Source organism: Aquarana catesbeiana, linkage group LG13, assembly GCF_042186555.1.
Source record: "Aquarana catesbeiana isolate 2022-GZ linkage group LG13, ASM4218655v1, whole genome shotgun sequence".
In the NCBI taxonomy this organism is placed as follows: Eukaryota; Metazoa; Chordata; class Amphibia; order Anura; family Ranidae; genus Aquarana; species Aquarana catesbeiana.
This window is the reverse complement of record NC_133336.1, coordinates 61,243,585-61,268,874: the sequence shown is the minus strand read 5'-3', so window position 1 is coordinate 61,268,874 and position 25,290 is coordinate 61,243,585. Positions and strand designations below refer to the sequence as shown.

Genomic DNA, 25,290 nt, shown 5'->3' with positions numbered 1-25,290 from the left:
AAGACCCCTACAACCCTCAGTACAATCGTTTGTAAAAAATGAATCTCTTGCATTACCTATGCTTCACTGCACACAGCCTTAAAGAAGAACTTCATTTGGTTCATTAGTTACAACTTCATTAGTGACTATTTGGCAATCAGTAACTGTTGTGCAATATAAAGAGAGCAGCAAATTGAAATGTGTCATATACAGCCCAGCTTACACAGTGCAGTGGTCAGAAGTATGAAGTGCACAGCATAGTGTATGTAATACAGGACAGGGATCAGGAATGCAAAACAGAATGCAGGGGTCAGCAGTGCGTAACACACAGAGCACAGAGGTTAGGAGTGTGTACCCGCACAGAGTGCAGGGGTCAGGAGTGCGTAACACAGAGAGCACAAAGGTTAGGAGTGTGTACCTGCACAGAGTGCAGGGGTCAGGAGTGCGTAACACAGAGAGCACAAAGGTTAGGAGTGTGTACCCGCACAGAGTGCAGGGGTCAGGAGTGCATAACGCACAGAGGTTAGGAGTGTGTACCCGCACAGGGCACAGTGGTCAGGAGTGCGTAACACAGAGCACAGAGGTTAGGAGTGTGTACCCCACAGAGCGCAGGGGTCGGTGTGCTTATCATACAGAGTGTAAGGGTCAGGGCAGGGTACGTAATACACAGAGTACAAGGTTGGAAGAATGAAATCCACAGATTAGTAGACAGTACAGCAAAATAATTACCTCCCCATGCCAAACCCCCCCACAGTAGAGACCTCTCCCTATTACAGCTTTCCAACCTCCATGAAACTCCCTTACCAGACCAGGCAGTTTGGAGCGAGGGGAAGTCTGTGACCAGGGCTAAGAAGTGCCGTCCTCATTGTGAACTGGCGCTGCCTGTACCTGATTTCTAACAGGTGGCAGGAGCAGCAGCTCCTGGAAAAGGCAAAAATGTTGGGTAGTTCCAGCTATGGGACCCAGAGGTGTAAGGCATCCAGCAAGAAATGTGGGCCAAGTTCTTTGGGTGCTCGATGACTGTCAGCGCCAGCTGCTGTGTTACAGACACTCTGGGGGAAGCGGGACCCCATTTCCCCCTTATCTACGCCCCCCCCCCCCCCCAATTGATAGAGAACCTAAGAAAATAAAAAAATGACAGTTTATAAATTACTAAGCTCAATTATTTTAGCACAGGGCTGGGGATCAATAACATCTGCACAAGGTGCTTTATCCATTTCAATTTTTTAGACATCAACCCACCTCTGCCTGTTTTAAGCTCATAAAATTAAAAGGTGAGGACTTTGGTTATCTCTCTCTATCATGTTCTTGTCACTTTTGATAAGACAAAGGAAAAAGAAAGTTTAGTGTTCACTGTGCCTTTTACTATTAGGTTTCCAAGAGTATCTGTCAGAGGTCCTACATTGTAAGACTTCATCCACTTCAGAGGTTCATAACTGGGGATATCCATACCCCTTGGGAATACGGGTGCCAAATGATTGGTATATGGGATTGAATATCTGAAGAATAATCAAAAAAATTAAACAGGATTCTCTGCATTATTGAACCTGAAATCAAAGTGCAAAAGTGCACTTGATGTGTCAGATGTCATGCAAGTAAGATTATCAAATTGCTTGTACAAAAAATACCGCACAAATCTCACAAGCGTGTATATTTGGGATTTTGCACTTTACAGTATATATAGCAGGTACTTGTATAGCACCGTCAATGTACATAGCTTTTTACATTTATAGTATATATTGTACATTCACATCAGTCCCTGCCCTCAAGGAGCTTACAATCTAAAGCCTAGTACACAGCAATAATTTTTTTTTTTCGTTCAACCCAGAGGGCCACGGTCAGAGCCGCAGTACTAACTATTAGCAGGTTGTTAAATCATGCTCTTGGAAGCTTGTTGTGTGCAGCAATTAGCTGTACTTTTATGGAGAAATAGATTACATGCCTTTTATCATCATGGAGACAGACAGGAAGAGAACACAAACGAGTGCACACTTAAATACAGAGGTTACTTCCTCTCATATCATAGAATACACGAACTATACTCTATGTAGTGGGTGTCTCACTCCATAACCCACGACCCCGCTGGCTGGAAAAATGTACACAGGCTTTCCAGCTGGAGTTAGGGAGAGCTGCCTGTCAGCAGCTTCAAGGGGAATTTTTCACACCCCCCCCTCCTTCTTCCTGTTTCACTGACTGAGTTAATGTAATGTGAGCTGACACACACAGAGCTGTGGATTCAGTAGCCTCTCTTGTGCCCCTATTGGCAGGAAGAAGTAAAACAGTTAAAGGCACAGTTATAGCAGCCAATCAAAGAGACTGTACTAAGCTGCAGGAAGCAGCTGCAATGGATTTTGGGATATGCAGTTCTCTCACCAAGCGGCTCTACAGCCTGGTATTCAGGAAAGAACTTTATCCACAGGGATAAAGGGATAAGGCTATCCATTTCTGGGACACTGTATACAGACATCATTGTCCTCTCACCTTGTTGAACAAAACCCTACCTAATTCACCTGATAATCTGGGCCAGTTGTGTTGTTTGGCCCTGCTATACAGGAGTTTAAGTGCACCAACAAAAGTGACTAGCTGAAGACACCAAATCTTATCTTTGCTTCAAAAGGACAGAAGCTACTTGTGTCATACGGATCCGAACACACATATTCAGGGTTCTGCATATGCATTGGGTGTGTGGGACAGTTTATCTAAGAAGTTAAGCTATTACCTGTTGATTTGTATAGAGTGTTTCAGGTTGGGCCTGTGGTGTCAGGGGACAGGAGAGAGAACCCTAACACAAAGGGAGTCATTCCTCTGCTCTCCTCCTGCCTGGACTCAAAGAGCTAATCTGAGTAGAGGTAACCAATCTAATTTAAAGTGTCATATTGTGCTTTGTTTGTCATTTAAGTGTGCCTCTGCTCTTGCGGACATTCAAAGTTTGGAATCCCCTGAAAGCAGCTTGAGAGCTATATTGCTCTTAAATCTCAGTTATTGCTGATTACTCGAATATATATTGTTACTGTCTGTTATTCTTCCACAGAAATATTGCAGTAAAGACAATTTCTGTGTTTTATTATAACGTGTGTTTCTCATTGGTCATTGCACTTGCACTATTGGCAGCTGTGCCAGAGGGGGCTGAGGCTGTTATTGGGGTTGAGAGGCAGAGTAACGGACTGAACATACTTAAAGTGGTTGTAAACCCTTACAACACACTTTTTGCTACAGGTAAGCCTATAATAAGGCTTACCTGTAGCTACCCTGGATATCTCTTAAACCTGAAAAATATGGCATGCATGACATGTAAAACCTGTTGGAAGCAAAGCATTGCCAGCCAAGATAATGTTTCCAGAGAGAGCAATGCAGGAAGCCATGGCAGATCACACGAGGCCCTTTAGTCCAAGGTACACCAAGTTCTCCAAGACTGCCGCCTGGTCACATACAAGCTCTTACTGTAAGTTTCTATTTCTAAACCTTATCTCATATTACATATGGATTGTAGCTGACTGTCACACCCTCCCAATTTGTTACTCTGCCATGATGCATCTGGGATCACTACTCCTCCCATGTGCACTTACCTTGCACCGCTCTGCTCGTCTGAATCCACCCCCACTGTGGCCAGGAAACCGGAAGTGACGAGTGTCCCAGTCGACTCCACCCCCACATGTCACTCACTGTGTCAGTGACGAAAAAAAACACCACCCACTGTCCTCTCCTCCGGTCCCTGTTGCACCAATCCGAGCCAGTTAATCTGGCATATTAACAAATCAGAGAATAGTGGGGGTGTTTGCGGGCAAATTGCGTCCGCCCCAACCACACCCTAAACACGGGCAAATCAGCTTCCCAGCCTGCAATCAGCTGATTGCAGGCTTGGAAGCTTCCCATAGACTGCCACATGTGCGGCGCCCAGTCACTCTTAAAGTGACAATTTTTTATTTTGTTTTTAATAGCTTGGGGGGCGGCGCCCGAGCGCCCCCTAGGGACGAGCCGCCACGGGTAAGCTACATGTCTCCAAAACTGGAACTTAGATGTTCCCTTCACCACTGCACAGAGCAGGTAAGTACCGGTTCACACAGGGGCGGCACGACTTCTGTATAGAAGTCAATGCAAATCGCCTGAAGTCACCCCCAAAATACTACAGGAACCTTTTTCTAAGTCGGAGCGACTTGCATTGCTCCCATTAGAACGGTTCCGTAGTACAGAACGAGACGCCACTTGTCAGGCAGCTAAGTCGCCTGACAAGTCGCCCCTGTGTGAACCGGGGCTAACTGTAACATGTTTGTTTTTAAAAAAACAAAAACAAATAAAAAACGAAGCTCTAACACCACTTTAAACCTAAAATGAAAAACTTAATATATTGCAGATTACCAATCTGTAGATGTGGCGGCTGCATTCGTTTTATTTTTTTCCCGGCTTTTTTCCCTCTGTTTTGAATGAGCACAGGGGGGGCACCTTTGGACAGCAGTCTTGGGGGGATTTGCAAGAGAGCTTGATCTTTTGATAAAAAAAAAAAAAAAAAAACAGACTTCCTAGGCAGATCACCAAGGGAAAATAGAAGAAAGAAAGCCTAAAAAAAGGAAAAAAATTCAGCCATCACATCTAAGAATTGATACGCTGTAATGTAATAAAAGTTTGTTTTTGAGTTTAATACTGCTTTACGCTTGTCATACACTATTAGAAATGTGTTTGACATTTATAGTTTTAAGAGATTTTCTAATGGTTAGTGGGGGCAAATCAGCGTTTGTTTTTGAACACAATGAAAAAAAATGCAAAGGAACAAACACATTTCAAACAGTGTATGTGGTTTTGTTTAGGAATGTACACTATATTGCCAAAATTTTTGGGATGTCTGCCTTTACACGCACATGAATTTTAATGGCATCCCAATCTTAGTCTGTAGGGTTCAATATTGAGTTGCCCCACCTTTTGCAGCTCCTCTTCATCCCAAAGGTGTTCTATCGGGTTGAGGTCAGGACTCTGTGCAGGCCATTTAAGTTCCTCCACCCCAAACTCGCTCATTCATATCTTTATGGATCTTGCTTTGTGTACTGGTGCGCAGTCATGATGGAACAGGAAGGGGCCATCCCTAAACTGTTCCCATAAAGTTGGAAGCATGAAATGTCCAAAATGTCTTGGTATGCTGACGCCTTAAGAGTTCCCTTCACTGGAACTAAGGGGCCCAGCCCAACCCCTGAAAAACAACCCAACACCATAATCCCCCTCCACCAGGGCACAGTGGAGGAACTTGACCTAATAGAACACCTTTGGGATAAATTAGAGCGGAGATTGCGGGCCAGGCCTCCTCCCCAACATCAGAGCCTGACCCCACAAATGCGTTTCTGAAAGAATAGTTAAACCTTCCTATAGACACACTCCTAAACCTTGTGGACAACCTTCCCAGAAGAGTTGAAGCTGTTATAGCTGCAAAGGGTGGGCCAACTCAATATTGAACCCTACGGATTAAGACTGGGATGCCATTAAAGTTCATCTGCGTGTAAAGGCAGGCGTCCTAATACCTTTTGGTAATATAGTGTACATTCATTGCAAAATCGAATGGTTAAAAACCAACAAAAAAAATATTTTTTTCACGAATGTTCCTCCAAATATCTACTAGCGTATGGCCAGCTTTACACAAGGCTATGGATTCCCACTCATTAGCCCAATACTGTCGCATTGAGTTACTGACACCCAGGGGCGTTGCTAGGTCTACAAAAGATCTGGGGCTAGAGCCCATAGCAGCGTAGTAAAGAAAGTCATACGCTTGGGCGGGCATACACATGTATATACTGTAATATACGTGTGGGTGTATATATATCCCCAGAGAGCCCCCCGCTTACATCAGGGTCCCCAGAGAGCCCCCCCTTACATCACCTTACATCAGGGTCCCCAGAGAGCCTCCTCCTTACATCAGAGTCCTCAGAGAGCCTCCCCCTTCCATCAGGGTACCCAGAGGGCCCCCCCACTTACATCAGGGTTCCCAGAGAGGCCCCCTTACATTAGGGTCCCCAGAGAGCCTCCCCCTTAAATCTGGGTCCCTAGAGAGCCTAGGCCTTAAAATCAGGGTCCCAAGAGAGCCTCTCCCTTACATCAGGGTCCCCAGAGAGCCCCCCACTTACATAAGGGTCCCCAGAGAGCCTCCCCTCCCCTTGGAGACCCCTGCAGAGACTCGGGGCTATTGGCCTCAGATTCGGGGCTATAGCCTCAAAAGCCACCCCCTAGCAACGCCCCTGCTGACACCCCCAGAAATTCCACGTATTTACTTCGACTTCTAGTGCTGAATGAAGCAGCTGGGGTAATGATCAAAAAGTAAATGATTCCGGGGAGGGGAGGGGGGGGGGGGGACTAAAGCAAGTCTATTGCTTCACCCTAAGACCATATCCTGCTTTTTTTTTATTAGGCCAGCGTGCTTTTTTAGCATCATCGATGCAGTCGGCGTATGGAAACAAAGCAGTTCAAGGGGTCTGCTCCTTTCAGCTCTGCGCCTTTTGCTGTTCTAACAGTGTGATTAGAGGACTGCAGTGACATCATTAGTCTCTCTCCAGCCAGGATAAGAAGGAGGAAGTCTAACTCCGAGCCTGCAGTGGGACCTCTAGTGTTTTTCTAACTCCAAGTCCTGGCAAAGTTCCTGTACAGTGCAAACACACACAGAGCTCCCATTGTTTCCTACAGTTCACCAGCCCACTGATCCTAATATGGAATTCAGCAGGAAACCCATGATTTCCTGACACTGAGCAAGCCCAAGAAAGAAAGATTAAAAAAAAAAAAAATCACTTTAGAAAAAAAAAAAAAAAAGCCTTGTGCTCTCTCTTCCATAGTAGATGCTGGAGACAAGTGGAGGCTGGGGGTGGATAAGCAGCAAGCTGTGATTTTTGTGGTCAGCCTATTGCAGAGACAAGTGACGTCCAAGCGTTTAATTCCCCCGCTGTGATGCACAAACACTGAGCGCCGTGTGTGTGTGTGTCAGAACGAGGGAAAGTCTGTGAACTGTAGAGATGAGGGGTCTCAGCATCTGCCTGAAAAATGCAGCACCATCCAGCGAAGTATGATCGTTAGAGGATATTGCAACAGAATGTGCAGTATATAATGATTTCCTGATCTGCAGTCTCTCAAGGGGGCATTAGAAAAAAAAAAACAAAAAAAAACTTGGATCTCTGCGTTCATTCGTTTCTTCTTTTGTGGACTCAGAGAGGCGCCTGCGGCAGCCGGAGATGGATGGGAGAGACGAAATTGACAGCGCGGGGTCTGGCAGCATGAACAGCATGAAGAGGATGCTGAAGTGTGTGGTGGTCGGAGATGGGGCTGTCGGGAAAACTTGTCTGGTGATGAGTTACGCAAATGACGCCTTTCCTGAGCAGTACTTGCCTACTGTGTTTGACCACTATGCAGGTAAGTCGCTGTACTTTAAGGGAATCTGTATTGTCTTCTGGCTAGTTTTTAACCAAAGAAATAAAAAAAAACTTATTGATAAGGTTATTTCCTCTGAGCTGACCCCGCTAAGTACACGTATCTATGTGTGTTTAGTGGGGTCAGTTTCGTGGACATAACCTTGTCAATGCGTGTTTATTGCTTAAAAACATTGTTTTTATGTCTAATTTATAAATCTATGTACGTCGGGGGAGCTGTATTTATTCATCGTGTGTAAATGCTGCGCTGTCTTCTTAGTAGTTATATTATTGCTTTTTAATGCTTTTTACTGCTTTCTAATATTTGTGTATTTCAGGTATTTATATAGTGCCACCTATTTTTACAGCACTTTACATACAGTATATTGTACATTCATATCTGTCCCTACCCTCAAGGAGATAACAATCTTGGGTCCTCTATCTCACATGCATACATACTATTAGGGCTGCTGTTAGAAATCATGGGGCCCCGTACAGCCTACCTGACAGGCCCCCCGGCCCAAAGTGACTGAGGACATCAGTTCCTTTCTCTGCAACCTCAGCTGCACAGATGAATAGGAAGCACTCTAATGCCCTGTACACACGGTCAGAAAAAGTGCGATCGGATTGTGTTGTCTGAAATTCCGATCGCCTGTGGGCTCCATCGGACTTTTTCCGTCGGAATTTGAGAGCAGGCTATAAAATTTTCTGACAACAAAATCCAATCGATTAAATTCCGATCGTGTGTACACAAATCCGACACACAAAGTGCCACGCATGCTCAGAATAGATTAAGAGGCGAAAGCTATTGGCTACTGCCCCATTTATAGTCCCGACGTACGTGTTTTACGTCACTGCGTTCAGAACGATCGGATTTTCCGACAACTTTGTGCAACCGTGTGTATGCAAGACAAGTTTGAGCCAACATCCGTCTGAAAAAATCCATGGATTTTGTTGTCAGAATGTCTGATCAATGTCCGATCGTGTGTACAGGGCATAAGGCTTCCTGCTCATTCACAAACTGAAGCGTAGCAAATTCTATTTACTATGCTTCAGTGATGGACATAGGAGTGAGTGGTACTGGTCACTCACTATGTTCATTCAGGAAAGGGAGGGGCCAGAAAATGACATATTTACCAGCCCCTTCCCCCGCTCTCCATTCTGAAACTTCCATCTGCCTGTAGCAGCCTGCTGGCGGGAGAGGAGTGAAGTCGGAAGCACTGCGGGGGGAAAGGGGCAAACAGGGGGGCCTGGACAGATAGTAGCAGCGCATGTGCTAGAATCAATCCCTCTGCAGCGCAGCCAGAGGGAGAAAAAGGAGGAGAAGCTTGAACACTGCAGGGGGAGGCAGAGGAGGATTGGTGTCTGCAATAGGACCCCAGCAGGTGCCTGGGCCCCCCTTTTGAACTGATGGGGCCTGTGCCCAGTACAGGAGGGCAGGCTATACTGTCTTGTCAGTGGCCCTGCATACTAGGGCCAATTTAGACAGGATCCAGTTAAAGCTGTTCTTCAATCGTCTTTTGAAAAATTAAAAAAAAAAATTGTAGCTGCTAACTTTTAAAAATCGGACACTCACCTGTTATAGAATCTGTCTTCACCCCACTGGCTTCTTCATTGGGCTTCAGTCCCTGGCACCAGCATATTAAATGTGGGCATTCGGCTGTGACTGCTTGCGACTTCACAGCCCGGCTGCTGACTGCACATGCGGGAGCTGGGCTGCGCTATCTGATAGGTCCTGCAGCTTTCTGGGACTTCTGACGTGTTGCAGAAGCCTGCAGGGGAAGGAGAGGGGCTGAACACGGATCGATGCATCAATCCCACCAGAAGTGGAAGCAGGTACCTGTGACAACCAGATACCCCCCTATTAGGGAGGAGGAATAGCAGATCTTCCCCTTTTGAGTGAAGTTTGGCTTTAACCTTCCAGCATGTCTGTGGAGTGCGGGAACAATTCAGAGTATTCGGATCAAATCCACGCAAGCACAGGGACAACATGCAAACTCCATGCAGGTTGTGTCATGGTTGGGATTTGATTTGATGACCTCAATGCTGTGAGGCAGAAGCGCTAACAATTGAACTATTGTGCTATCTCACTTTAGGAAGACTGCTTGAAGCCAAATTCCAGCGTTTTATTTTGTAGTTGTGTTACATAATATAAATTTACATTTGTGTTATATAAAATGTTGCATTTTATTTTATATTGTAGTATCCATGTTTCAGTAAAAATACAAATATGCAGCGCAAATATGCAGCGTTTTCAGCATGGTCCCCTGCGGACTCTCCCCTCCAGTCATCCTCCAGTGCCAGTCTTCTCTCAGGTGGCATGGCACCCAGCATCTTTCAACCCACTTCCTGTAAGTGTAGAGCACCATGGCCCACCACCAGGTTATGAAGAAATGGAGAATAAGAAGGAAAGCACTCACAATGCTACATCCGCAAATTGAAGGGGGAAAATAGGGGTACTAAAAAGTAACTCAGCACCAGCACCAGGCTGTCTCCCAGGGGTATACCTGTACGTCTCTACATCTATATCTGTTCCCTATGGGCGGTTTAGGCTAGTTAGGCTGTACTATATGCCGCTAGCCTTACTAAGTGCTTCTCCATATTGGACCCTGGATGTTCCAGCGATATCCTTTTGTTGGTTATCACTACTGTTTTATATGAGACGCACCTGCTATAGTAACATCTAAAACTTACTTACTACTAGAATCAGCTGCGCGCTGTCTACCTTCTCACAGCTTGCCAGAAGCATTCCACATTTTTGGAAATCTTCCGGCTATTGGAGATATGTACATGAGGCCTAGTCCACCCTAAGATAGTGAGACTCCCTTTTCTTTTCTTTGTTACGTCTCTGAACCTTGATCGTGTTCTGAAGCCTAACGGCGAAACGCGTAGACGCACAAGGGCTCATTGTACAAGCTGTATCATTTTATATGATTTTTAATCTTTTTGAACACTGTGATTATACCATGTACTTTTTTCAATAAACTTTATTTGCGTTACTTCCCCATTGTTTCTATGCCTTTAAAGTCCGACTCTTGGTACTTTTTAGTAACCCTATTTTCCGCCAGTTATGAAGAAAGGTTGCGAGCACTGAACTTATTCTCTCTGGAGAAGAGACGCTTGAGAGGGGATATGATTTCAATTTACAAATACTGTACTGGTGACCCCACAATAGAAATAAAACTTTTTTTGCGGAAGGGAGCTTAACAAGACTCGTGGCCACTCATTAATATTAGAAGAAAAGAGGTTTAACCTTAAACTATGTAGAGGGTTCTTTACTGTAAGAGCGGCAAGGATGTGGAATTCCCTTCCACAGGTGGTGGTCTCAGCGGGGGGCATCAATAGTTTCAAGAAACTATTAGATAAGCACCTGAACGACCACAACATACAGGGATATACAATGTAATACTGACATATAATCACACACATAGGTTGGACTTGATTGACTTGATTGGGGGGCAAACAAACCCGCTCACTTGCCCAGCCGCACTTACCCCATCCAGGTCGTGCAGGGCTTCCCTGGCTTCTCATCCTAACCAATCCAGTCGCTTCTCCTTCCGGCCAATCTGGTCTTAGGACCCACTTCCTTTCCTGATTGGCCGGAAGGAGAAGCAGGAAGACAATAGCGAATTTTGATTCACTAATATCACAAGTGGGTGACAACCTTTTTGAAGCTAATTAGGCTCAGGCTCTAATCGTGTGCTTCAAAAAAAAAACCTCATAGAAATCTATGCGTCCGACGCCCTACATATAGATTAGGGGCTGGCGCATGGCGATTGGGGGGGGCGGTGCCTCTGCTGGTCACCACTGAAACAGTGCATGCAGTACAATGATGCAGCGCTGACATCGTCATTGAGAGCCGCCCAGAATAGGTGGAGAAAACTCTGTGTCAGGTTACCAGACAAAAGGCAAATACAAGAGGTGGGGAGCTCCAGGGGGCAGGAGACCTGGAATTGGGCTTTAGGAAATGTAAAGAATGTGTATATTACACCAAGAAAATATAATAATAATGTAAAAGTGTTATTAAAAATTACATTCATTTAAAGTTTAAAAAAGCTTAAAATATGTAAAATATGTGCAAAAAAAGACTGTAGCTGATGTTTAAAGGATGACTCCACTTTCGTGGGGAAAAAACTGTAGCAAATAAAAAAAATGTACAGTATATGCAATTGCTACACAATCCCTATTGTAATTTATTGTTATTAAAAATAACTTTTCCTTTTTAATCTGCAGCAGCTGTAATTTTCTGTAAAACGCAATGTAATATGGCTACCTGGAGGTGTTCTGTACACCGTTGATGGACACAATGTCCCCAAAAAATGTAATTTCCTGCTTGTGTGATTGTTTCACAAATTTTCAGAAGTCTGCACTAAGATACAAATAGAACTTCAAGCATCCCCTGTAATAAGAATTCAGATTTTGGTGAGATACACCCAAAGGATGAAAGGTTTTTAAAGGAATGCAGACACTGCAACTTTCCTCAGAATGTACACTGATCACCCGGAGGGGATTTTTTTTTCTTTAAATACCACAGTATGAATACCATACAAATATATTCATTAACACATGCAGATGCATCATATAGCAATACATAAGAAAAGCACCATGAGCAATAAATACAAATACATGGTCTTAAAAATCAACTGGTAAAGCTGATCACAATACAGTACAATCCAACTGCACAATCTGCTTTAGACTTCCCAACAACTATTTAGTGCAAGCACCTACGTAGATTTATTTAACCCCTTCCCACCTGCCCTAGCGTTCCTTTAAATAGTTTGGAGTACCCTGGGGCAGGAAGGATCAGCAATCATGTGACCATAGTCAAAGTGGTCACATGATCAGAAGCCGGTTCCGAAGGCTACCGAACCATAGCTTGGACAGAGAGCTGTCTTTGCTGCAGTGAGCATGCTCTCAGCACATAAACCTCAGCCACCCATCAAAGCATTTGTATGGCATGTGGGCATTAAAGCCCACTATTTTGATGCTGCACATATGTTTTGTAAAGGGGTTAACCTGAATGGACTGTTTACATAGGCCCTCACGCTACACAGTTGTTAGAAAATCTGAAGAAGTTTGCATAAAAATGATACAATCGGATTGTAATGTGTGAGGTCAGCTTAAAACCTTGAATGGCTTGACTAAAAGTTTAAGTTACCATTTAAAGAATTATTCAAAATTGTTTTTTTTGTCTGGACATCTGAGATAAAAAAATATTATTTCGGGGACAGCGAATGTCACACTTTTTCTGAAGTCCTTTTTTACGCAATCAACTTTATTGTAGCAATCGTATGGCTTAAAATGCCAGACATAACTCCTGTTTATGCATTTCTCTCTTGTTCTGTTCAGGGTTCCCTATGATCATGGGAAGAGATATGTCCAACAAGAGAGATTATGCATTATAAGCCATGCTACTGTGGCAAAAAAGCTGAGTTCCCCCTAATCTTTGCCATGTGTAGTAAGGGAAGAAATTAATCCTATTGCTGGTCTGGGCACCCGTGGCCTGGTAAGCGCAGCCCCGCTTTCCACCTGGAGTGGTACCAACAGTGGATAACTTTCTAGAATTAGGAGTTACCTTTTTGCCACTCAAATTAAACAGAGTATGAATGGTTCATTACAGTGATGGAGGAGAGAGCCCAGGTGCATGGATACCATTTGGGACCACTTCTAATGTTCATTCTGCTTACATGTTCTATATGTAGTCATGATGTTACTATGTTTCCTGATGTTTTGATGTTTTTCATTATATTTTCTGATCTGTTCTGCACAAGTAAGCTACAGCTCTCATCATCACAATGTACTCTACCACATCTTCTCCACCACCATATTTCTTCCAATTTGTTTTCTCCCTCCCTGATTCCAAAAGCAACACTAGAACAATTGTGGTACATCATGGACCAAAAAAAGTTCTCAGTCTAGTCTCTACAAAAGAGTTAAGGTGATCAGTGCTCGACCAATTTCAGGTCAATAACCAATACTGATGTCACCAGCTTGCGTTTACTTTGTACACCTCTGTGAGTGATCCAAAAGGCTGGTCTTCTCTGGTCAAATGCACAAGCAGTATGTCTGCCTTTTGTTCAAAATTCTCTAAAATTCACAGAAAAGAATATTAAACCGAAATGAAAAAGAGTGTCTACTATGTGTATTATAATTTAGAACTAAATAATGAATAGATTGTATCCAGCACATACAGTATGTGCTCAAAGATAGGGTGATATTTAGCTGTATTGTTTTTGGGAATAATGCTACTTTCACCCCTAACACTCTCCACTGGATGTCTCCTTGGTCCAAAATTTCCCATGTCCCCTCTCTAGCTCTTATGCCCCGTACACACGGTTGCGTGTTGTCGGAAATTCCGACCGTGTGTGGGCTCCATCGGACTTTTTTCATCGGATTTTCCGACACACAAAGTTGGAGAGCAGGAGATAAAATTTTCCGACAACAAAATCCGTTGTCGGAAATTCCAATCGTGTGTACACAAATCCGACGGACAAAGTGCCACGCATGCTCAGAATAAATAAAGAGATGAAAGCTATTATTATTATTATTATTATTATACAGGATTTATATAGCGCCGACAGTTTACGCAGCGCTTTACAACAACATTAGGGCAGACAGTACAAGTACAATACAATTCAATACAGGAGGAATCAGAGGGCCCTGCTCGTTAGAGCTTACAATCTAGGAGGGAGGGTCAAGTTATACAAAAGGGTAATAGCTGTGGGGGATGAGCTAATGGAGAAAATAATGCAGTTGTTAGATGGAGGCAGGATAGGCTTCTCTGAAGAGGAAAGTTTTCAGGGATCGCCTAAAAGTGGATAAATTTGGAGACAGTCTGACAGATTGGGGTAGGGAATTCCAGAGGATGGGTGAGGCTCGGGAGAAGTCCTGGAGGCGGATATGGGAGGAGGTGATGAGGGAGCTAGAGAGCAGGAGATCTTGGGAGGAACGGAGATGGCGTTTAGGTTGGTATTTTGAGACTAGGTTAGTGATGTAGCTGGGGGCACAGTTGTGGATGGCTTTGTAACTTATTGTTAGTATTTTGAATTTAATTTGTTGGGCGAGTGGTAGCCAATGGAGGGATTGGCAGAGAGGGGTAGCAGACACTGATCGGTTTGTAAGGTGGATGAGTCTGGCAGCAGCATTCATGATGGACTGAAGGGGGGATAGTCTATTTAAAGGTAAGCCAATGAGGAGTGAGTTGCAGTAGTCAAGGCGAGAGATAACCAGGGAGTGAATCAGGAGCTTTGTAGTTTCACTGGTTAGAAAGGGACGTAGTTTAGAGATGTTGCGGAGGTTGAGGCGGCAAGCTTTGGAAAGTGATTGGATGTGGGGCTGAAAGGAGAGTTCAGAATCTAGGATAACACCAAGCACCCTGACATGTGGGGACGGGTGGATGGTTTTGCCATTGCTCTTCACAGAGAAGTCAGGGGAAGAGGCACGTGGGGGAGGAAATATTATAAGCTCGGTTTTGGACAAGTTGAGTTTGAGGAAGTGGTGTGACATCCATACAGATATGTCGGTTAGTAAGTTAGTGATGCGTGAGGAGACTGATGGAGTGAGTTGAGGGGTGGAGAGATATGATATTGGCCACTGCCCCGTTTATAGTCCCGACGTTAGTGTTTTACGTCACCGCGTTTAGAACGATCGGATTTTCCGACAACTTTGTGTGACCGTGTGTATGCAAGACAAGTTTGAGCCAACATCCTTCGGAAAAAATCCTAGGATTTTGTTGTCGGAATGTCCGAACAAAGTCCGACCGTGTGTACGGGGCATAATAGTCAATCACTGGATGCAGGAGGAAATGGTGGGGATGGGGTTGTGGTTCAACATCAAGAGCAAGATCGTTATAGTAAATGGGCTGGGAACAGAGGATGATGAAAGAAAAGTAGAGTGCTCTATAATTATATATGTTTGTTTTTTTGTTTTTTTCAAAAGCCAAAGTGTTTAATGGCTCTTATACTTATTTTCTTGATGAGAAGAGCTATATTCTGTAAACACCTCAATTAAATATACTACTAGTTGTGACTGACTAATTGTCACTTGCAGGATGTGGTATTTTATGCTCCATGTGACATACTTATTTTTCATATTTAAAGAATATAACCTACAGAGTTTTTAGCATTCCTATTACAATAGTATTATCTCTTGTGTTTTTTTTTTTTTTTGTCTTTTATTTTTTAGAAAAAAAGAAGTAAGGAGGGGATGGGTTACAATATCGGAGTTGGTACAATATTCTTCACACAATAGAGTTGTTTGACAACAGAAAATTAATATATGCCCCAAAAATGCTTGGCATAAAAACTAACTAACATCAGGCATGTATATGTGTTCACATGTGTGCATATGACGTTGAGCGTGAATGCATTCTACTGGCCAGAATATTATTCTGGCCACTGGAATACATTTACTCTTATACATGCACCAGTTATGCTCATAAGCTCCTCTCCTAGAACACAGCTTTGGTGCATTTTTAATGCCTCTAAATGTTGCTCCATTGGTGTCTTCATTTCCTCCATCCAGAGTGGAGATAAACTAAAATGGAATGTATGTGACAAGATCACCAGGTAAAAATAAAGGGAAAAAAGTCTAAAAAATGTAACTAATGCAACCATTATGTTTAAGAATTGGTAAGCTGCAATATATGAATTTCTATTGTTTTTGGGTTTTATATCACTTTAAAGGATAACTATATTTTCATATAGTCATTCCTTTAGTTAGCCCCTCAATACTTATCTGTCCATGCCCTTCCAAGACTGACGATGTGAGGCCCACAGGGAGCCACACAACTGCCACTTCAAACACTTTTGGCTGGTCCTTCGCTTCTGCACATGCAGAGAAAAAATCCCATTAACTCCAATAGAGTGAATTTTAGACAGCTTCTTCATATGAATGAATCAGATTTTTCTCTGTGTACAGAAGACTTGAGGGACCAGCCAGAGAGTTTTCAAAAGAGTCTGTAAAGCCTCCGATAGATTACCATGGATCTTGAAGGAGTGTGGTCAGTGTATAAAACATTAGCGTAGTGCTGGAGGTGCAATTTAACAAATAATGATACAGAAGTACACTTACTATATGGTAATCTTATTTAAGAAAAGTCTACATTTGGCATGTTACTTTCTCATACTGAACCTTTCCATAATTCTAAGCCTAAGCACACAGTGCTGTCACACACAGTGGATGTTTCTGCTCTGTATAAAGTCCTCGCTGTCAGGACTCAGTGATTTGTCTAAGGAGCACAGAAACAACCTCACTGTCAGATAAAGCAATGAGCCGTGGAAAAGCTTGCAGAAGATGAGGGAACCATAGACACCTGGAAGCTAAATAAGCATACTGCAGTGATGTGGAGTGCACAAAAATATTTTATAGGAAAGTGAAAGCATGTGCAAACACCTTTAGGTGAAAGCCCACATAGCTTTTTACTGCTTATGATGCATTGATAAAGCTATAAAACCCTTGTGAGGTTATTTGTGGTCTGTGTCCCTAATGGGGTCGTTTCCCCTCAATTCCTGCCTGAAATCTGTCTAGTGAGATCAAACTGCAACAAACACTTTTTTTTTTGTAAAATGAGGAACACCTGTCTGCTTATTATTACTTTAGGATATGTGAGGCGCTGAATCTTCTGCTACGTTAGCTCTGGTATAAAACAAGGTGCCAGTAAAAGGGTGCCCTGGGTAAAATCTAAATGTTAAAGATATAAGAAAAGCACCATACCATTGTTCGTAGAATCAAAGGTGTTTTTTATTATTTTAATATTAGGGTAAGGTATAACATCCATTGTATTTCCAACTTCTAAAGTCCTAGAAGGGTTTAAAATAGGTGGCCCAACCTTTTGAAGAGCGAGGGCCACTTAAGCGACTTGATAACTGTTTGTGGGCCACAATGAGCAGAGCAGGAAAATAACAAGTCTGTGTCCACTCTGCAAGTGCAGAGCGGACGCAGACACAGCCCGCTCTACTCTATGGGCTCTCCGATCCACCCAGACAGAAGGGGACGGATCCCTTTCTGTTTTTTTAGCAGATTGGAGTGGAGATAGGCAGTTGTAAAAGGACACAAGTCCATTTACATCTGCTGATCCATACAGATGAATGGAGGGTACGACTGGGTCTACCTGAAGACTGAAGAATGGACAGGTGGACCCGATCAGATCAGTCATGTGAAAGGGGCCTAAGGCTGTGAGCGCAGCAAAGTACACCTGTGGCTGTCTTGTTACCATCACTTTGCCATAGAATTCTATCATATCCTGCAGGTGTGGTGCACTTTCTGAAAGCGCATCAAAACTCCTGCATTCAGGAGTTTTTGTGCACTTTTAGAAAGTGCACCAAACCCCAGGTAATAACAGAAGTCTATGGCTCAGTGCAGGTAACCTGCAGGTGCACTGTGCTACACCTGCAGATCAGTTTGAAAGCAGCCCACAGTAACCAGTGTAGATAACAGATATGACCATTGCTGTTTGATTTTAATGAAAAAACTGACCTCAATCTGGGAACCTGGGAACCCCTGGCTTAAAAGATATATGGACTTGGCATAATTGGGATTGATGGAAAAAACATTAAAAGTTATAATTTTGTTGACAGTCATTAGGTGCAGTAGCCCTACAGTTAATGGCATAACATAGGTTGCTGTTCCACTACCTACAGAGCTACTGTACTACTGCAACATCCTAACTTTTATAATATTTTCATTGAGTTTGGGCATCCCAGGTCCATACATTTTATAAGCCCTTCTAAGACTTTAGAAGCTGGAAATGCATTGGATGTTGTATCTAACCTTAATATCAGCAGCATCATAACTTCCAAATGTGTTCTGTTGAGACCAATGTCTGTTTTGCACTGTTTATTAGAGTAGTCTTTACTTTTCTCAAGTCTTTAAAAAAAAAAATTCCTGGCTGGAGTGCGCTTGAAGAGCTCCTGCGTAGTTTTCGAATCCAACCAAAAAGGTTATTATTCCACAAAAGCTTTAATTTGACATCCGAAGAATGCAAAATTTACAAAACAGAAGTTCAACATATCATAGAAAAGATACAAATATATAGGGAAAAGACACATCACCAATATACTGTAAGTTGCAGTTCAGATGGTGTCTGAAATATGAAACCATACTAAGTCCACGATCAGGTTAGATAGGACTGAAGGACCACAATAATCAGGAAAAACTGACCCAAGAGAAAGAGTCAAGATCACGTGAAGCTGTTTGCCAGCTTCAGAGTTACGCAGATTCAATCTCTTAGCTATCTAATGCCCGTACCAAAACAGGGCTTTCGGCAGGGAACAAGGTCCCCACTAGTGGCCAAAATCCAGAGCAACAGAAAGTTGGCAAACCATGTGCCAGGGAAGAGGGGTGGGGTGAAGAGTAACCCTCTGAAAGAAAGAGGAAGTGGAGAGAGGCAACCCCTTACTGTCACCCACCCATCAAAATGGGTTGATGTTATGGCATCAAAAAGATTTTTAAGCATTGCTTACCCTTCCTAGACTTCATCTTTACACTGCAACTCCTCCGTCTCTGCAGCTCACTTGCGGGTTGAAAGACAAAATGCAGGTACATCATCATGCTAGCTTGAACTCATAGTACTCTGCTGGCCTGAGCTCACAGTACTTCTGTACACAACACAAAAACACTCCTAGCTGCAATAAGCATAACCCTGCTTGATGAAATTATGGGACCAAATATAAAAAAATTAGGACCCAGTCTGGGAAAAAAATATATTCCCACCGATTTTTGGGAACTTGGGAGCAGTTGCGGCATGCTCAGACAGCAGCAGTAGGAATATGGCCAGCAGCAGTGTAAGTGTAAGGAGTAGTGTAAGATGGTTATTTCAGTAGATGTGCCAGGGATACTAAGGTATTACTTAGAGTTTAAGCCTGGTAAGTGGCAGGAACCTTGGGGTGGCAAGGTACTTAAACTAGTAGGCATAGGTGCACAAGTAGCCTGATCCACTTATCAAAAAATTGTACCTGGATAGAAGAACAGGAAGTGGTTGCACTGACAGTCAAGCTAGGGGTAACCAGACAGGAGCAGAAGCAGATATAGGGCAAATACAGTCAGCGTTCAGACCCTTTTGAGAAACCAAACCACCAGAAATAACTCTGAAATTCAGATTTGGCTCAGAACATCCAAATTCATGGGTTTCAGTTTAAGGCCTCATGCACACGAGATGCCGGTGCAAACTCTGCTGAACACATGTTTTTAAAAGCTGAAACCGGCATTTAGAAACGCCCGTTTTGCCGTATTTTACCGCGTTTGCGTCTATCAGCATCTGCAGAGCAGAGAATGACCACTTGGTGCTAGCTCCATAGCTCCAAGTGGCCCCGAGATATGGGGCCCCAAAGTCAGATCACAAAATGTCAAGCACTTTTCTGCAGCAGAGAATGACATTTTGTGACCCCACTTTGGGGCCCCATATCTCAGGGGCCACTTGGTACTAGGAACCCCAAATTTGGATACGTTATAGTGTTAGTCTAACTGTGTTAGCACACCACATTTGGGGTTCCTAGCACCAAGTGGCCCCAAGATATGGGGCCCCAAAGTCAGGTCATAAAATGTTCCTTTAAAAACACTTATAAACGCAAGCGCGGCTAAACGCGGTACCGCGTTTAGCCGCATTTGGCGTCTGAAACTTGGAAAACTTTCGCGTCTGAACCCATTTTTTTGCTTCTGGAAAAACGAGGTTAAACGCAACTGCCTAAAAATGCCAAAAAACGAGACTGTGTACATGGACACATAGGATAACATTGAATGGGTTCAGGGGCAGTTGAAAAAAGTGTCCAACTGCCTCTGAACGTGCGTTTAACAGCGTCTCATGTGCATGAGGCCTAAACTAACACTAGATTTCAGGATCACCTCTCCTGCTTACTCTATTGTGCTGTAGTATTATGTATCTCTAATCCACTGTGCCATTCATTTAGAAGCGTTATGAAGTTATCATTGTATGTATTGCCGGCAATGTTATTGTCCTTGTTATAATCCATAATATCCTAATTAAAGAAAGCGATTTTGAAACTATCTGGATAATCAGGTGGAATAGGCAGGTCAACCTCTTTAGGTTTCTAATGGCTATAGCAGGGGAGGTAGGGGATGGAGTTGTGATTGTGAATTCTGGAAAGGATATTTTGCAACTGTAATCCCCAGATATAAGAAGTGTGTGGGTCATTCACTCTACTGGTATCCATCCAAAACTATAAAAAATCTCAGATTAGCCAATTTGGCCTTTACCATAATTTATTCAAAATTAAAATTTCCAGGCTGCGTAGGGAATATTTTGTATAACACCGACCTGAATGTGACCCAAGCAACCTCTGTTTAATATATCTGCTGACCAGACGTGACAAAATAAAAAAAATCTGTGGCTTCTAATCCTTCCTTCCTATCCCATTTCCCTTTATATCTCATGACCTTTTTCCGTCAGATGAGAAGGAAGTGGGCGCACTGTAGATACTGTCCTGCTAAAGTGGCAGGGGTGTCACAAAGCCGCCTGACCGTTTAAGACAAACAAACATGTCATCATTACTCTGATAAGGTTGGATTTATTCCCGAGCATCCTTTTTGCATCTTGTACAAACATATACAGCCTTGTTGCTTAGCCTGTTCAGCATCTTTTCTCTCGGGAATGCTTCATACTTCTGTGAATATTTTGTTTCTTTGTTATGATGTGTTTGCTATTCAATATATAACCAGTAGTAATGAAAAAAATGACATGCCAAATGTGGCATGTCAGGGGGTCACCTTCCCTTAAAGCGGAAGTTCCATTTTTGGGTGGAACTCCGCTTTAAGGCCTGATGCACATCTATGCATGTTGCTTTTGAGCTTTTCTGCGGTACTTTTTGCTGTGCTTTCCTCGTTTTTTTTTTTGTTTTTTTTGCTTTTTTGGGGCTGGGAATTTGTTGTTTAGGCAGATTTAAAAACTCACATTGCTGTAAAAAAGCACTACATGCTTTTCTGCAGCTTCACCATTGAAGTCTATTGAACCAAAAATGCAAGAAAACCACTGTTTTGCGTTTTAAAAAAGTACCTGACCCTTTCCAAAAATGCAGAGGCACGAAAATGCATTGATGTGAACGTGTTCCATGGGAACTCATGTTAAAAAAATGTCCTGCGTTTCCGCAAAAAGCATGAAAAAACGTGTTGGTGTGAAAGCAGCCTAAATGTCTTTGTATGCTGTAGCATTAACAGTAATCAGAAATGCATATCCCAAACATTTGGAGGGGTGTCCACATACTTTTAGCCGTATAATGTCAAATCAATAGATTCAATTTACAATTATAATATAGAACGTAGCAACATAAGAGTGGAAATAACAAGGTAATAATGAGTGGTAATATTAACATATTAATAATAATATCCAAACTCAAACATTGCAGCTTATTGTTCTTTTATGGGGTGGCTGCATTCGTTTCTTTTTATAACACTTGTTTTCTTTATTTTTACCTGGCAATTCTACCATTAACACAATTCCTGTCCTAAAGTGACAACTATACTGAGCAACTTTGTCACTCAAGGACAGAGTCTTAGAACTCTATGATACCTCCCGGTCTTCTCCCTTTGTGCTACATAATAGGGGGAGGTTTTTTTTTAGTTCACAGAGATAGCAGGGAACAATACTACCTGGTAACAGTGCATAGAGTACAGGAAGTTTACACGATTTCTAGCTGGATTTTTATTTTTATTTTGCACTTGTCAGAAAATAAAGTACTTTTAATGGTACGTATATCCAGCAGACCAAAAGAGAACAAAAAAGTGAAAATTGTTGTTAGAGTTTGCATTTAAGCAGCTGTTATAATGAATGATAGTAATAAAACCCTTATCGGTTAGATCGCTCGCAATTGATGGAAATATATCACGTCAGAATTTCCAGCGTCTTTTGGGTTCATGCCCCCCTGCCTGACCTTTTGTATGGCTTCGGGGAGAACCCAGACAATGGGTTTGATCCTCCTAACGGCATTGTGTTGAAAATTCTTGGATAACAATTAAATCAGTGTTTTCTCTAACTGGGATCAAAAATTCCAACCCACATCTGTTGTGAAATCACACCCGCGGGATTAGAGTCTCCCTTTCTAATCAATAGGTACTGCTGTCCCTGCCCCAACAGAACTTATGTTCTTGTTGCCTGTCAACTAGGAACAATTACTGCATATTGAACTGCAAGCTACTCAGTGAATAGATACCCTTTGCAATGTTTGTGAGTTTCAGGAAAAAAGCTAAGTACACAGCTGAAACATATACAGTCTATCTGTTCTGTTTTAACTGCCAAAGTGTTAGCAATTTTTAACTAACTCAGTGCTGAAATTTACAGAGCTTTGCCAGACTTTCCAACTAGCCTAAAGACTTGACTTTTCTCCTCTATATTTAAGCAACAAAGCTCCCTGCTCCATGTCTGAATGGACAATGAAAGAACAATAACAAACCGATTGAAGTCGTCCCTCTGCTCTCTCCTTCTGTTAGCATGTATCTTGGCAGTGCACATAGCTCACCTGATTGGCTCCAAGCATTGGCCCTCCCTCTCCCAGGATGAGTGCTGCTCTATAGGAGATTCCAAGAGGTTGACATCAAGTCAAGCTCAGGTATTTACTTTAGTTGGATTTAAAATACATTTAATGATTTTTTTAATATAAATAGAGCCTGAGGTCCAACTTCCAACAAACCTTTGCTTTAAACATTCTTTATATACATAAATACGTTTCAGCAGTATAACCCACCAAATAGGAGAAAGTAGAGATGGTTTCATGTTTTTGGTACTGTAAAGAGATTTCTAACCCCTCTCAACAATTTATTTATTTTCTCCCCTACATTTTTCTTGCTAGATTCAACCAGAGATCAAAACGTTTAACCAAGAGGTGAACAGAAGAGGTGAAACCTATAAAAAAAGTCCTGTCTATTTTAACCTTGCTGCCCTAGGCCTTTGTGTCTCACTGCCATTACTGCAGTGGCAGCCCATCCATTAGGGCGCAGGGGCGCCGCCCACCTAATCCATGCGCCCGGCCCCTAATCTACATGCAGGGTGCTGGACGCATGGATTTCAATGGGTTTTTTTATTTTCAAAGCACATGATTAGAGCTTGAGGCTCTAATTGGCTTCAAAAAAGGGTGGGCCCCTGGCGCAGAGCACTGTGCCCTGAGCCCACCCAGTTGTGTGACAATAGCAAAGTAATATTCGCTATTGTCTTCCTGCTTCTCCTCCCGGCCAATCAGGAAGCAGGTCCTGAGACCCGATTGGCCAGGGAGTCTTAGGACTCCTGGCCAATCGGGTCTCAGGCCCACTTCCTGTTCGGCCGGGAGGAGAAGCAACGCCTGTTCAGCCAGGAGAAGAAGCAATTGCCAGGCATTTCCATTGGCAACTGGAGCGAGGAGAAGCATATGCCTCTTAAGGTAAAGCCACTGATCGCTGCCGTTCGTCTTCTGCGGGGGGGAACTGTTCGCCACCATCTATCTCCTGCTGGGGGTTGCAGGGTGGTTTACAGCCCCCCCCCCCTCAAAATATTGAACACCAGCCGCCACTGCCTTATGGTAAATACAACTGTAAGCTCTGGTTCCCAAGCTAGGTGCTCAAACCATTCCTTCAATGTTCCCTAGTGACAAATAAATGAGCCAACCCACTGCTATTTTCCTAATATTAAATATCAATTTTGGGTCCTTCAGTACTGTGGAAGGCTTTAGTGCTTTAGGCATAGTGTGCAAGTTTGTATCATATTCATTCTTTGTTCATTGTCCTTTTGGCATTCACTTGATTCATTATGCTATGACCTTCTGCTCAATGTAAAACAGAATACATGTATGAAAGGCCATTCTAGACATCTCTGAACATTAAGAACAGTTTGACCCAGCATGGCCGGGGGTCACACCACATGCCGGCAGGAGTGGGAGACAGGGTTGTCGTCATTAATTGGCATGAAATTTATTCTTGGCTCTTGCTAGAAATATGGTTTCAGTTGTGTTGCCTCAACTTATTTCACCACCTCCACAAGCCCTTCACTGCCAATTAACCTACAACTGTGCCATCTATTAAACTGCAAACCTCTCCAAGTGTTTTTAGCTTGTGAAACCTATTTAAAACAAAGGTGAACCTCACTATATATGGAAAAAAATGTATATTATTTGTTACACTAGTTTGGTAAATGATATAAGTGATAGCTTTGTTCATTGCAACTCAACAAAGATGTGCTCAACCTGGTATGAATAATCCAGATTTAACGCAAATTGTGTATTAGCTGTATTGTCCGGTTTTAAAGAGTAGAGTGTAGAGCTAACACATTTGTAATCAGATGAAGGTACAAACCAGTGTACACTGATCACATTCAGAAAAAAAATGCACTGTTGGTGGTGGGTGCAGGGCCAGGCTCCTGCACCCTCTTCCTCTAGCTCCAAAGTATGAACTTTCAATTAAAGTGCTGGATAAAGTGTTAATGGACTATAAGTGTGGTGATCACCACATTTGTGTTCCACTGAGAATTACAAGTTCATCTGCCGCAATGACAGATGGGACTGTGACAGAACCGCTTGGCACACCGATTAGGTGCTTCCGCCAAATAGTGCCTCCTGGCCTTCAAACCGTTACAGCAGACCAAGAGCTAATACAAGCCCTGTTACCCCTATCACCATACACAGACAAAATGCTGGGATAGAACCAAAGGAATGACTGTTTATTGAACAAAACTACAAGTTTTTTACACTTCAAAAGTGAGTCAGTCACCACATGAACAATAAAACCAAATATTTACCCAAAACTCACACAATAGTTTAGGTAATGAGGTAGAGCTGACACAAGGCTAATCCCATCATAGATACCTCCAAGAGTTAGTCAAATTAGCCAACAGGCATAAACAATAGGTGAATGGGAATTCAATTTCAACTCTTGAGAGGAATACTGTCCGGTATTGCCCGACACTGTTCTGGGCCATCCATCCAGCTGCTTCCTCTATATTCAAATTTTGCTATGCAGTGTGGGTTAC

The 25,290-nt window shown here is 42.9% G+C and overlaps 1 protein-coding gene across 1 annotated transcript in view; it reads left to right on the top strand.

Annotated features, from left to right (window-relative positions):
- Positions 1 to 7,035: 7,035 nt before the first annotated feature.
- Positions 7,036 to 25,290, top strand: part of RHOJ (ras homolog family member J) — a 151,319-nt gene continuing 133,064 nt past the window's right edge. Inside the window, exon 1 of the mRNA XM_073609782.1 lies at positions 7,036 to 7,353. Coding sequence (XP_073465883.1) covers positions 7,176 to 7,353 — 178 coding nt within the window. The 5' untranslated portion in view covers positions 7,036 to 7,175. The remainder of the gene's footprint in view (positions 7,354 to 25,290) is intronic.